General features: G+C 34.0%; 1 protein-coding gene across 5 annotated transcripts in view; it reads left to right on the plus strand.

Annotated features, from left to right (window-relative positions):
• Positions 1–12,794, plus strand: part of BRIP1 (BRCA1 interacting protein C-terminal helicase 1) — a 378,898-nt gene that overhangs the window by 6,921 nt on the left and 359,183 nt on the right. For 3 of the 5 annotated variants that reach the window (XM_031966520.1, XM_031966525.1, XM_031966521.1), the window contains exon 5: positions 10,959–11,089. The exons of the other annotated variants lie outside the window; for them this stretch is intronic. In XM_031966520.1, the coding sequence (XP_031822380.1) occupies positions 10,959–11,089 (131 nt within the window). The remainder of the gene's footprint in view (positions 1–10,958; positions 11,090–12,794) is intronic. 5 annotated transcript variants of the gene reach the window in all.

A 12,794-nucleotide genomic window follows, 5' to 3' on the forward strand; every position in this document is an offset into this window, starting at 1 on the left:
AACCTTTAATCCTACTCTTCATCTTTACTGTGATCTCCAGTCTCTCTACCCCTTTATTTCTTTTACAGACCATTACTTCTATACTGTTTAAATTTTCTTTCCTTTTTCCATTTTGAAGGATAATGGATTTTCAACTTGATGAACATCTCTGCACCATCTTCTTCTCTCAAGCCCGTCACCCTCTTATTCAGTTGAAAATCTTCCTTATCAATCCTCAGCTTTCTATTATTCTCACCATCTTCCCCCTCCACTCCTATTCATGTGTTCATCTGTTACCCATGCTCAAAACCCAGATATCCTCCACCACATTTCACTTTCTCTTGCTCTTTGTCTTTGAAGACACATAAAATTTTTATTTTTACTTTTTTTTTTTAATAACAGCTTTTTATTTTCAAAATACATGCAAAGATAATTTTCAACATTTACCCTTGCAAAACCTTGTTTCAAATTTTTCTGCCTCCCTTTCCTCTACTCCTCTCCCCTAGACAGCAAGTAATCCAATATATGTTAAACATGTGCATTTCTTCTATATGTATTTCTACATTTATCATGCCGCACAAGAAAAATCAGCTCAAAACAGAAAAAAATGAAAAAAAAAAAACAAAAAGCAAGCAAATATCAGTTAAAAAAAAAAAAGATGAAAATATTATATTGTAATACACACTCAGTCCCCACAGACCTCTTTCTGGATCCAGATGGCTCTCTCCATCACAAGTCTATTGTGGTTGTCTTGTATTGCTTCATTGTTGAAAAGAGCCAAGTTGATCAGATTTGATCATCACATATGATCTTCTCTTGGTTCTACTTACTTAGCATCAGTTCATGTAAGTTTTTCTAGGACTTTCTGAATTCATCCAGCTGATTGTTGAAGATGCTTTATTATATTGCCTTTTCCCCATCTCCAGCACTATTGCTTTTCTATCTCTCAGTGTCTTCTTTTCTTGCTTGCTAAATATTTTGTTTTTCTTCTCTTCTCTATCAAGATTATGCCCCTGACACTCATTTATTCCCACATCTTTAACCCAGTTGAGTTCTTAACCTGAAGGCCTATGAATTTTTGAAAAAATGATTTAATATCTATTTTAACATAATTGGTTTACTTTGTAACACCAACGAAAAATATTTTATTTTAAACATTTAAAATATAATTCTGAGACGCTTCACTTGATTGCCAAAAGAGTTTATGGTACACAGAGTTTAAGAAATTCTAAACTGACCTCTATTTCTAGCTCTTAATTCTCAGGCTTTATGCTTATATTTTGAACTGCTTGTTGGACCAGTTTGATAGTTTATCACTTCATGTCTTTTTTTTTTTTTTTTTTTAATGCTTTTTATTTACAAAATATATGCATGGGTAATTTTTCAACATTGACCCTTGCAAAGCCTTCTGTTCTAAATTATCTCCTCCTTCCTCCCACCCCTTCCCCTAGATAGTAGGTTGTCCAATACATGTTAAATATATTAAAATATGTGTTAAATCCAATATATGTATATATATTTATACAGTTATTTTGCTGCATAAGACAAATCAGATCAAGAAGGAAGAAAAAATAAAACCTGAGAAAGAAAACAAAATGCAAGCAAACAACAACAGAGAGAGTGAGAATGCTATATTGTGGTCCTCCTCTCTTTGGGTATAAATGGCTCGCTTCATCACTGAACAATTGGAATTGATTTGAATCATCTCATTGTTGAAGAGAGCCACGTCCACCAGAATTGATCATTGTATAGTCTTGTTGTTGCAGTATCGCCTCATGTCTAAAACTGAACTAATCATACTCCTCTTATGGTTTCCATATCTGTTTGTTGTCCTGACTTCTTTCTTTTATTGGCACCATCAGTCTTTTTTCTCAGTAGTATTTTATTTTTTAAAATACATGTAAAGGTAGTTTTCAACATTCATTTTAGTAAGATTTTGTGTTCTAAATTTTTCTTCCTTTCTGCTTTATCTTCTCCCTTTCCCAAACAACAAACCATCTGATATAAGTTAAATATGTGCAATCTTTTAAAACATATTTCTATATTTGTCATGATGTGCAAGAAAAATCAGATCAAAAGGGAAACAAGAAAGAAAAAACAAACAAATAAAACACAAAAAAAATGGTGAAAATATTATGCTTTGATCCACATTCAGTCTCTATAGTTCTCTCTCTAGATGTAGATAGCATTTTCCATCCCAAAATTATTGTTGCTATGTATAATATTCTTTTGGTTTTGCTCACTTTACTCGGTGTCAGTTCATATAAATCTTTCCAGGCCTTTCTGAAATCAGCCTGCATGTCATTTCTTACAGCACAATAATATTCATTACATTCATACATATGAATAACTTATTTAGCCATTCCCCAGTTGATGAACTTCCACTCAATTTCCAGTTCCTTGCCATTACAAAACTGCTTCAAACGGTTTTTGCACATGTGAATCCTTTTCTCTTTTTTATGATCTGTTTGGGATACAGAAACAATAGTGACACTGCTGAATTAAGGAGTATGAACAATTTTATAGCCTTTTGGGCTTAGTTCAAATCGCTCTCTAGAATAGTTGGATCATTTCATAACTCCACCAACAATGCATTAATGTCCCAGTTTTCCCACATCCCTTCCAACATTCATCATTATCTTTTCCTGTCATCTTAGGCAATCTGAGAGTTGTGAAGTGATACCTCAGAGTTGTCTTAATTTTCATTTCTCTGATCAGTGGTGATTTAGAGGACTTTTTTTTTTCCCTGTATGAGTATAAATGACTTTAATTTCTTCTCAAAATTTTATGTTCTTATCCTTTGACCATTTACCAATTGGATAATCACTTGTATTCTTATAAATTTGAATTGATTCTTTATATATTTTAGAAATGAGACATTTATTACAAACATTGGCTCTAAAAATTGTTTTCCCCAGCTTTCTGCTTTTCCTCTAATCTCGGCTATATTGGTTTTGTTTATATAAAACTTTTTTAATTTAATGTAATCAAAATTCTCTATTTTGCATTTCATAATGTTCTTTAGTTCTTTGGCCATAAATTCCTCCCTTTTCCACAAGTCTGATAGGTAGATTATCCCTTATTCTACTAATTTGCTTATAATATCATCCTTTATGTCTAAATCACGAACCATTTTGATCTTATTTTGGGTATCATCAATCTTGTTACTTATTAAAGCCTTGTCTCTTCTTTTACATATTTTATTAATCTTAAAATTTCTTCATAATATTATGACCATTTTGTCTTATTCTATGTTTCTGCTATTATTATCTTTGTTTAGGCCCTCACAGTTCACTGAGAATTTTGCAGTTGTCTTTTATCTAGTTTTGGCTTCTATTCTCTACCCCTCTAATTAGTCTTGTTTCCTGCTACTAAATTTATCTTAAGTCTTTATTTAATGCTCTGATCATGTTACTGGTCATTACTGACAATCTATCCAGTCTTCTAATTCAACCACGAAATTTTTCTGGGTACCATTATAAAAATAACATAATTCTTCTTCTTAAGGAGTTTCCAACATAATAGTTGGGAATGCCTTCTTTTTACAGATGAGGAAACTGAGACGCAGATGGTTGTGACACAATTTCATAATATGGCTCGATCCATCTGTATGAAAAATAACTGCATGTCTTAGTGGATTGCAGACTCAGTATGATTCAGCAGTATGATATAAAAGCCAAAAGAGCTAATGTGACCCTAAGCTGTATTAGAAGAGGCGCAGAATCTGATTTATGGTATGATTGTGTTTATTGTCCTGGATGGACCACACATGGAGAATTGTGTTTAATTCTGGATGTTGTATTTGAAGAAGAATATTGACACCAAATTGAAATATGTCCAGAAGAAGAAAGCAAAGGTAGTAAGAAAGCTGGACAGTATGCTACATGAGCATTTATTGAAGGATCTTGGGATCCTTGGGATAGTCTAAAAGAAGACTTGGTGTGAACAACATGATGAGTCCTTTAGGTATGTGGAGGGCCTGTGAAAATGGAATTAGACTTATTTTGTATGGCCTTAGCGAAATTAAACAGGACTAAAGAGGAGAAGTTGTGGAAAGGCAGAATTCAATTAAAGTTCTCATATTTCTTAACAATTAGAGCAATCTTGCAATGGAAGAGGTTTCCTCAGAAGTTAGTGGGCTCTTAATCATTGGAGGTCTTAAACTAAAACATGAGTAAACACTTGCCTGGGATATTGTATTTTATGGGATTTCTGATTAGGTAAACATACCAATATCATCCGATATCTCAGAGATACTTTCAAACTATGATTCTATGGTTCTACTTCTGTAAATTGGCAATTCATACACTCTTATTTCTAAGCCAATGATCCTTCTTTTCATTGTCGTATTAAGCCTTCGGGGAAGGGGTGGGGTTGAGTGTAGTTTTTTAACCTTTTTTTGTCATTGGCCCTTTTGGTGATCTAGTAAAACCTATGGACTCCTTTGCAGAGTCATGCAAAGACACCAGTTATATTCAAACAGTTATCAAAACATTAAAAACAAGAAAATTCAAGTAGCCCAATTAAGAACTCCTTTTCTGGGCTGGTAGCAGTAGGAATAGAAAACAAGGAGTGGATATGAGGATTGTTAAAAAGGAAAAATTCTCTTGGATATTGTAACTGGATGTGAAAGGAGAAGGATGAGCCAAAGATAAGGCCTAGTGAGTGAGATGAATAGGGAAGTCAGAAAGAAGAGTCAGGGAGGGGTAAGATGATGAAGCTGATTTTTTTTTTAACTTAATAGTATCTTTTTTCAATTACATGTGAAGATAATTTTCAACAAGATTTTGAACCCTAGATTTTTCTCTCTTCCTCTCTAATTTCCCCAAGATAGCAAGCAATCTGATAAAAGTTATATATGTACAGTCATGTTAAAAATATTTCTACATTAGTCATGTTGTGAAAGAAGATTCAGAACAAAAGGGAAAGAAAAATCATAAGAAAGAAAAAAAAATGAAAATGGTATGCTTTAATCTACATTTAATCTTCATAGTTTTTTCTTAGCATGTGGCTGATATTTTGCATCATGAATTGCTTGGAGTTGTCTTGGATAATTGCATTGATGAAAAGAACTAAGTGTATCATAGTTGATCATTGCATAATGTTTCTGTTACTGTGTACCTACTCATTTTATTTAGCTTCAGTTCCTATAAGTCTTTCCAGGTTTTTCTGAAACCTATGTGCTTATTATTTCTTAAAGAACAGTAATCTTCCATTATATTTTTATACTACAACCTGTTCAACCACTCTTCAATTCGTGGGCATCTCTTCAATTTCTACCTTTGCCACCACAAAAAGAGCTGCTATAAATATTTTTGTACCTTTGGGGCCTTTTCCTTTTTTAAGATCTCTTTGGATTACAGACTTAATAATGGTATTATTGGATCAAAGGGTTTGTACAGTTTTATAGCCCTTTGGGCACAAGTCCAGATTGCTTTCCAGAATGGTTGAATCAGTTCACAACTTCACCAACAGTAGATGAATTTTCTTTTAAATAGTTGGAGAGTAAAATGAGAAGTGGTAGTTGGAAAACTTGGGATAGAGACTTAAAGATGTGAGAGTTGGAGTAGTTACAGTCATGAAAGTACATGAGGGAGGAGGTTGAGGGAGGAAAAAGATCAAGAAGACTGAGGATAGAACTCAGAAGAAGGCTCAGATTTAGGAGAAGGAAGGGAAAAAATTGCACATGAATGAGCCAGAAGGATCTGTCAAGAAGCAGGAGAACTATTATGGTGAGATGTCAGAGAAGCCAAGGAGGAAAGACATTTCTTTTTTTTTTTTTTAATGTGGAATATATTTTTTTAAATTATAATAACTTTTTATTGACAGAACCCATGCCAGGGTAATTTTTTTACATTATCCCTTGCACTCACTTCTTTTCCGATTTTTCCCCTCTCTCCCTCCACCCCCTCCCCTAGATGGCAAGCAGTACTATATATGTTGAATATGTCGCAGTATATCCTAGATACAATGTATGTGTGCAGAACCAAACAGCTCTCTTGTTGCACAGGGAGAATTGGATTCAGAAGGTAAAAATAACCCGGGAAGAAAAACAAAAATGCAAACAGTTTACATTCATTTCCCAGTGTTCTTTCTTTGAGTGTAGCTGCTTCTGTCCATCATTGATCAGTTGAAACTGAATTGGGTCTCTTTGTCCAAGAAATCCACTTCCATCAGATTACATCTTCATACAGTATCGTTGTTGAAGCATATAATGATCTCCTGGTTCTGCTCATTTCACTCAGCATCAGTTCATGTAAGTCTCTCCAAGCCTCTCTGTATTCATCCTGCTGCTCATTTCTTACAGAACAATAATATTCCATAACATTCATATACTACAATTTACCCATCCATTCTCCAATTGATGGACATCCATTCATTTTCCAGTTTAGTTTCTAGCCACTACAAACAGGGCTGCCACAAACATTTTGGCACATACAGGTCCCTTTCCCTTCTTTAGTATCTCCTTGGGGTATAAGCCCAGTAATAGCACTGCTGGGTCAAAGGGTATGCACAGTTTGATAACTTTTTAGGCATAATTCCAGATTGCTCTCCAGAATGGTTGGATTCGTTCACAACTCCACCAACAATGCATCAGTGTCCCAGTTTTCCCCCCATCCCCTCCAACATTCATCATGATTTTTTCCTGTCATCTTTGCCAATCTGACAGGTGTGTAGTGGTATCTCAGAGTTGTCTTAATTTGCATTTCTTTGATTAATAGTGATTTGGAACACTTTCAAATGAGTGGTAATAGGTTCAATTTCATCATCTGAAAATTGTCTGTTCATATCCTTTGACCATTTATCAATTGGAGAATGGCTTGGTTTCTTATAAATTAGAGTCAGTTCTCTATATATTTTGGAAATGAGGCCTTTATCAGAATCTTTAACTGTGAAGATGTTTTCCCAGTTTGTTGCTTCCCTTCTAATCTTGTTTGCATTAGGTTTGTTTGTACAAAAGGTTTTTAATTTGATGTAATCAAAATTTTCTATTTTGTGATCAATAATGGTCTCTAGTTTATCTTTGGTCACAAATTTCTTCTTCCTCCACAGATCTGAGAGATAAACTATCCTATGTTCCTCTAATTTATTTATAATCTCGTTCTTTATGCCTAAATCATGGACCCATTTTGATCTTATCTTGGTATACGGTGTTAAGTGTGGGTCCAAGCCTAATTTCTGCCATACTAATTTCCAGTTATCCCAGCAGTTTTGTCAAATAATGAATTCTTATCCCAAAAGTTAGGATCTTTGGGTTTGTCAAACACTAGATTGCTATAGTTGACTGCTCTGTCTTGTGAACCTAATCTGTTCCACTGATCAATTAATCTATTTCTTAGCCAATACCAAATGGTTTTGGTGACTGCTGCTTTATAATATAGTTTTAGATCAGGTACAGCTAGGCCATCTTCATTTGATTTTTTTTTTTCATTAATTCCCTTGAGATTCTCGACCTTTTATTATGAGGAAAGACATTTCAAGAAAGCTTCCTTTATTATATTATTATATTTATTTATTATATTATATTATTATATTATTATAACTAATAATGTTAAATATGGGACCTAAAAAAAAAAGCTAACTAGGTCTTGGTAATTAGAAGATCATTGATTTTTGAGAGAGGCTGCTGTAAAGAGAGGCCAAAAGATAGGTTATAGAGGGCTTGCTTATGCTAGAAGTTTAGCAAAATGGACATCAAAAGCCTAGTTGGAAGGAAACAGGGAGATGCAGGAAAGGGCTAATGTTTAAGTATATTTGTAAAAACAAAAGACTTTGAGATTAGTTTTGTTTGTTTGTTTGTTTGTTTTTTCATCTGCAAGCTTAGTATGAGACAAATAATAAGATGTGGCTGCCAAAAAAGTTAGGGCCAAATTAATTAGGCGTAGAATCCAGGACAAGGAGGTGACAGACCAATTGTATTTTGCTCTGCTTGTACTATACACTTGTGGAGTGTTGTGTTTGGTTCTGAGTCCCACATTTTAAAAGCTGGCAACTTGAAAAATCCTTCGGAATAAGGTGACCAAGAAGGCCTGGGGTCTCTAAAATTGTGTCTCATGAGAATTGCTAAGTCTACAGAGAAGATTCAATAGGGAACATGCTAGCTAAGTTAGAATATTTGAAGGGTTATCATATAGAAAAGAAATTAGAACTTATTTTGTGTGATCCCAAAGGACAAATCTGGGGTCAAAGGATTGAAAGTAAATAAAAGTAGATTTTGACCTAATATACGAAGGCGTTCTCCAACAATTAAAGTTGTTTAAAGATAGAATGTACTATCTTGTGAGATATACTGGGTTTCTTGTCAATTAGGTTCTGAAATAGAGCCAGGAATGAACATTTGTTGGCATTGGAAAAAGGTGTTTGTGGATCAGTGGAGCATGGACTATACAAGCATGTAACTAATGCTAGAAGGACCACAGGGGTCAGTTTGTACAGCCTCATTTTACGGATGAAGAAACTAAGGCACGCAGTAAAAAGGACTTGCCCCAGGCCACAGAGGTGATAACTGAGAAATAGGTTTTGAACCCGTGTTCTCTGACTCTAGAGTCAGAGCTTTTCCCACTGTACCAGGAAACCTTCTCTAAGATTCCAAGGAGAAACTTTTATAGTTTACTGAGAAACTTTCAATGATAATTCTTATATGGTATGTTGGTGGTCATGGAGCCATAGGCCAGTGGTATCATCCCTCTCTCTACTTCTCCTGGCAATGCTCAGGTTTCATTCTGTTGTTACTGTTGCTGGGAAGTCTAGCACCTTTGATATGAAGGCTTGCTGAGACCTTTTCAGAGCTGCTCATCCACCTTTGGTATCCACCTTCACCCAACTCTCACTTGTGTCTCCAAGAAGCTGTATATATGGTGGCTACATCCAGTAAATTATCTCACAGATGGGCTAAACAAGGTTGAGGGGAACCAATAGGCCTCAAACCCATCAGTGAATTAGGCATATGTCTATCCTCAGCATGTAAAGATTTTCCTTGGTGGAATGGGTGAATAAGAACATTTTGTTCCAATGGCCTTAAAGGTAGCTGAAGCAGGTGCTGTGAAGTGCTGATGTCATCCATTGCCTCCCAGGCCATTGTCAGTCATCCTGACTGGACTTCGATGACTGGAAAAGTGAGTGAGGCTGGATAATTTTATGCAACCCTTAACTTAAATTTAATTCACATGCAAGTCAAGATATCACTCTGTGATGTCACCGATCCTCTTTGAAAAATGAAAGACAACACTTTTGCTTGTATACTGAGCTCTCCAAATCCTAGTCACTTTCAGGGGACAAGGCTGTCCTTTGCCTCCATCTCTTTGTGTTTTTGATAGCAGTAATTATTCTCTTTTCAGTATTTAAAGGAAATTTACTACAAAATAATACAGGAGACATCCAAAGTAGGATTGGGTGTGGATGAGAAAGCTTAATAGTACAGTATACAAAGGTTCTTAAAGTTTAACTCTTGTCATCTACCAGATATGGGATATTTGGCTCTCCTGCCTAAAGCTTTTGCTCACCTTGGGGCTGTGATAGTAACTCTGTTCTTGATCCATTGGTATAGAATTAATTGATCAGATGCCCTTTCCTATCTGTTTGAATCTGCTTCCCAAGTTTTCCAGCAAGGGCCTTAGCAGAAGCTTCCTTTGTGCTGTCCTTTAGCCCTTTCATTTTAGGTCACTTTGCCCTTAACCTTGGCTTTTTTAAAAGCCAAGCTTTAAAAAAAAAATATCCTTCTTCCCTATACATGGTTTAGGAAATAACTCTTTCCTATCTGAACCCTAGAGGAACTTCTTTCAGGTTTTAGATGTTAGTGACTCCCTTATATTGTCTTAGAGATACATTTGCTCTGGACTCTTAGGAAATATATCCTTTCTATTTTTCATGTCTCTCTGTTTTTAAAGTAGATTTTACAAGTAAAATCTTTTTGCTAGTTAGCTCTTGTTTTACGAGCCTCCACTTTCTTCATGGGATACAATACATATTCCTGTAGATATCCAGGTTCTTTCTCAGTCTAAGTTTCTTTACTTCCCCATCACTAACTTGCACTTACATTCTGACCTTGCATTTTCAGATTTTTGACTTGATATTTGAGCTTTCTAATAATCAGAGCTTTATGGACAGCTTTAGGGGCATGGTTCCCTCTCATTTGGACTAGATATTAGACACTGTCACATCCCTGCCTCATTTGATAGGGATGTGATAAAATGGATATCTGGTTAAGTACTAGATAGGCCAGGTGACTTGGAGTACCTTTCGTCTCTAGAGTCTGATTTCTGTGGGTTTGCCTGCTTGAGCTCAGGGGACAACTAAAGTTAAGGAACAGTAAATAAGTATATCTTTGTCTTGTCCCTGATTACTGGGTCTGTATTGACTCATATTTTCTAGAAATATTACTTTTTGTTGTAATTACAAGTAAGAACTCATAGGTCTCATTGAAATATGAACATATTCTCACAATCATATTCCTCTCCCCAACACTCTCCCCTCCCCCCCAGTAATTTGATAAGGCCATTTTACCATTGCAGTAGTGGTTTAAAGTTACTCAACTAAATTATAAAATATTTTAAATATTTTTGATAAATGAGCACCTTGCTTGGTTAGTAGTGGTTTTAGTTTAGCCTTTCTATTGAAGGATGTACCTCAATGTCTTTAAGGTTTGTCAAATTTATTATCAAATAAATTACTTTAAACATTTTATCTTTCCATCTAAAAATATTTTTTAAAAATTCTATTGAATGTTGCATTTTGATGCCAATTTTATTTTGAAAATTCTGGCATGCAATATTTGTGAGTTACTGTGGGCAATTATTTGTTTATATGTCCCATTACAGAAGATCATAATACCAAAATTACAAAGATTGTGTAATTATCTTTCAAGAACAGGCATCTTTTAAAAAAAATAGAATTGGAACCAAGTGTAATGCACATTAATATAATTGAGTTACTTTGGAGAAAGGCTTTTAGCAATTAATTGTTTATATATCCCATTGCAGAAGATTCTACTCCAAAAATCACGCTAGCTGCAAAATTATCTGCCAAGAAACAGGCATCTTTGCTTAGTGATGAAAAGGATGATTTTCAAGTAGACAAGAAAAGGATTCGTCCCTTAGAAACCAAGCAGCAGGTGAGCAAAGCTTATTGGCAGTGAAATAATTCAGATATAGCTCAACACAGTTGTCAAGAATCAATCAACATTTCAGTGGAAGTCAGAGAGATTAGCTGGGTCATATCACAGCCATAAATTAGACTATTTCTTTTAGCTTCATTTTTGCTGTTACAAAGGTGCCTGTTGTTGTGTCAGATTGTTCATAATAACATGTCGTTAAGATAAATTGCACTGTGCATAGTTGTACTTGAGGAATTTATGCATTTTATGTCTGGGGAGCCAGTAATAGTGACAATCTAGTATTCCATCAAGGAAAAGAATTGCAAAAGAAAATTGGGCCTTATACACTATTTAAAAAAAAAAAATACATGCATTGATATATGCCCTGAAATTCAACTATTGTCAATTTTTCTTTTTTTTTTTTTTTTTGGTTAGAAATGGAATTATTTTCTTGGCTATTGCCGTGAACATTGGAATAAATTGTGATTAGCACTATTCTGAGTTAAATATTGGTGGGTGATATAACTGTTTAACCTTTTTAAGAAGAAACAGATGCAAAAATAAATGCTTACATGCTAGCTTATATGTAGATTTTATTAGTTTTATTTTTTTGGTATTCCCTTATAGTAAAACCTTAATAATTTGGACCATTTGTGAGGAAAATAATTCTAAATCAAGGAAAGATCTGAATTTTCCAAATATTTAAAAGAAGTATACTTTTATTACATAGTCCCCTTCATAAAGTAGGGTAATATGTTACTTGATAGTGCTTCTTAGGTTATTGCTTTTTAAACGAACAAACCTTTAAGATGATTTATAATTAACTTAACATAAATCAGGAAACACACAGCACCCACCATGTATAAGACTCTTTGCTAGATGTTGGGTATATAAAGACAAAAATAAGTTCTATCTCAAAGAATTCATATCAGTCTTTCAGATTTTCATTTGTTGGTAAGTGAAGTACAGGAGGATTTCTAAAACAGTTTAAAATTAAAAAAAAAAAGTCTTAATGATATTTTACCGTAATTTCCCTGGTGTTATTCTCCCTCATCTTTTCAAAGAGCCATATCACATCATAAATGATATTTTTTAAAGGCAGAAAGAAAGAAAACAGAGAAAAAAATTAGCACGAATCATCAATACAGTAATCAATTGAAAAAGTCTAAAAACACATGCAATGTATAATAGTTATAGAACTTCCCTCCTTTATGAAGGGCTGGCTTGGGAGTGTCCTCTGAGATCCCTTCTTTTGTGTTATACTTGTTTTTAATATGTATTATATATTATATGTTAATATAATATATTTATATATAATACATAATATATTATATATAAATTAATATATAATAAGGTATTAATGTACTTGTTTTTAATATATCTTTTGCAACATTAACTTTTTATGTGTGTTTTTCTTTCATTTATATTATGTAATCATTGTATATATTGTTTGGCTCTGCTTTGTTTTCTGCATCAGTTCATGAATATCTTTCCATGTGTCTGTGTTAATTACATAGTTTCTTACATCATCTATTATATTAATATTCTGTTACAATCAGGTATCATAGTTTGTTTAGTTATTCCCCCAGTCAGTGGGTATCTACTTTGTTTCCATGTCATTGCTGTCACAGAAAATGAGCAGTTTGTTTTCTTAATTAGTTTAAAAAAAAAAATTCTTTCCTAGGGTTTTGTTAACGGTATAAATTTGCTTGACAAACCCTTA

The sequence above is a fragment of the Sarcophilus harrisii genome, chromosome 4 (genome assembly GCF_902635505.1).
Source record: "Sarcophilus harrisii chromosome 4, mSarHar1.11, whole genome shotgun sequence".
Lineage (NCBI taxonomy): Eukaryota > Metazoa > Chordata > Mammalia > Dasyuromorphia > Dasyuridae > Sarcophilus > Sarcophilus harrisii.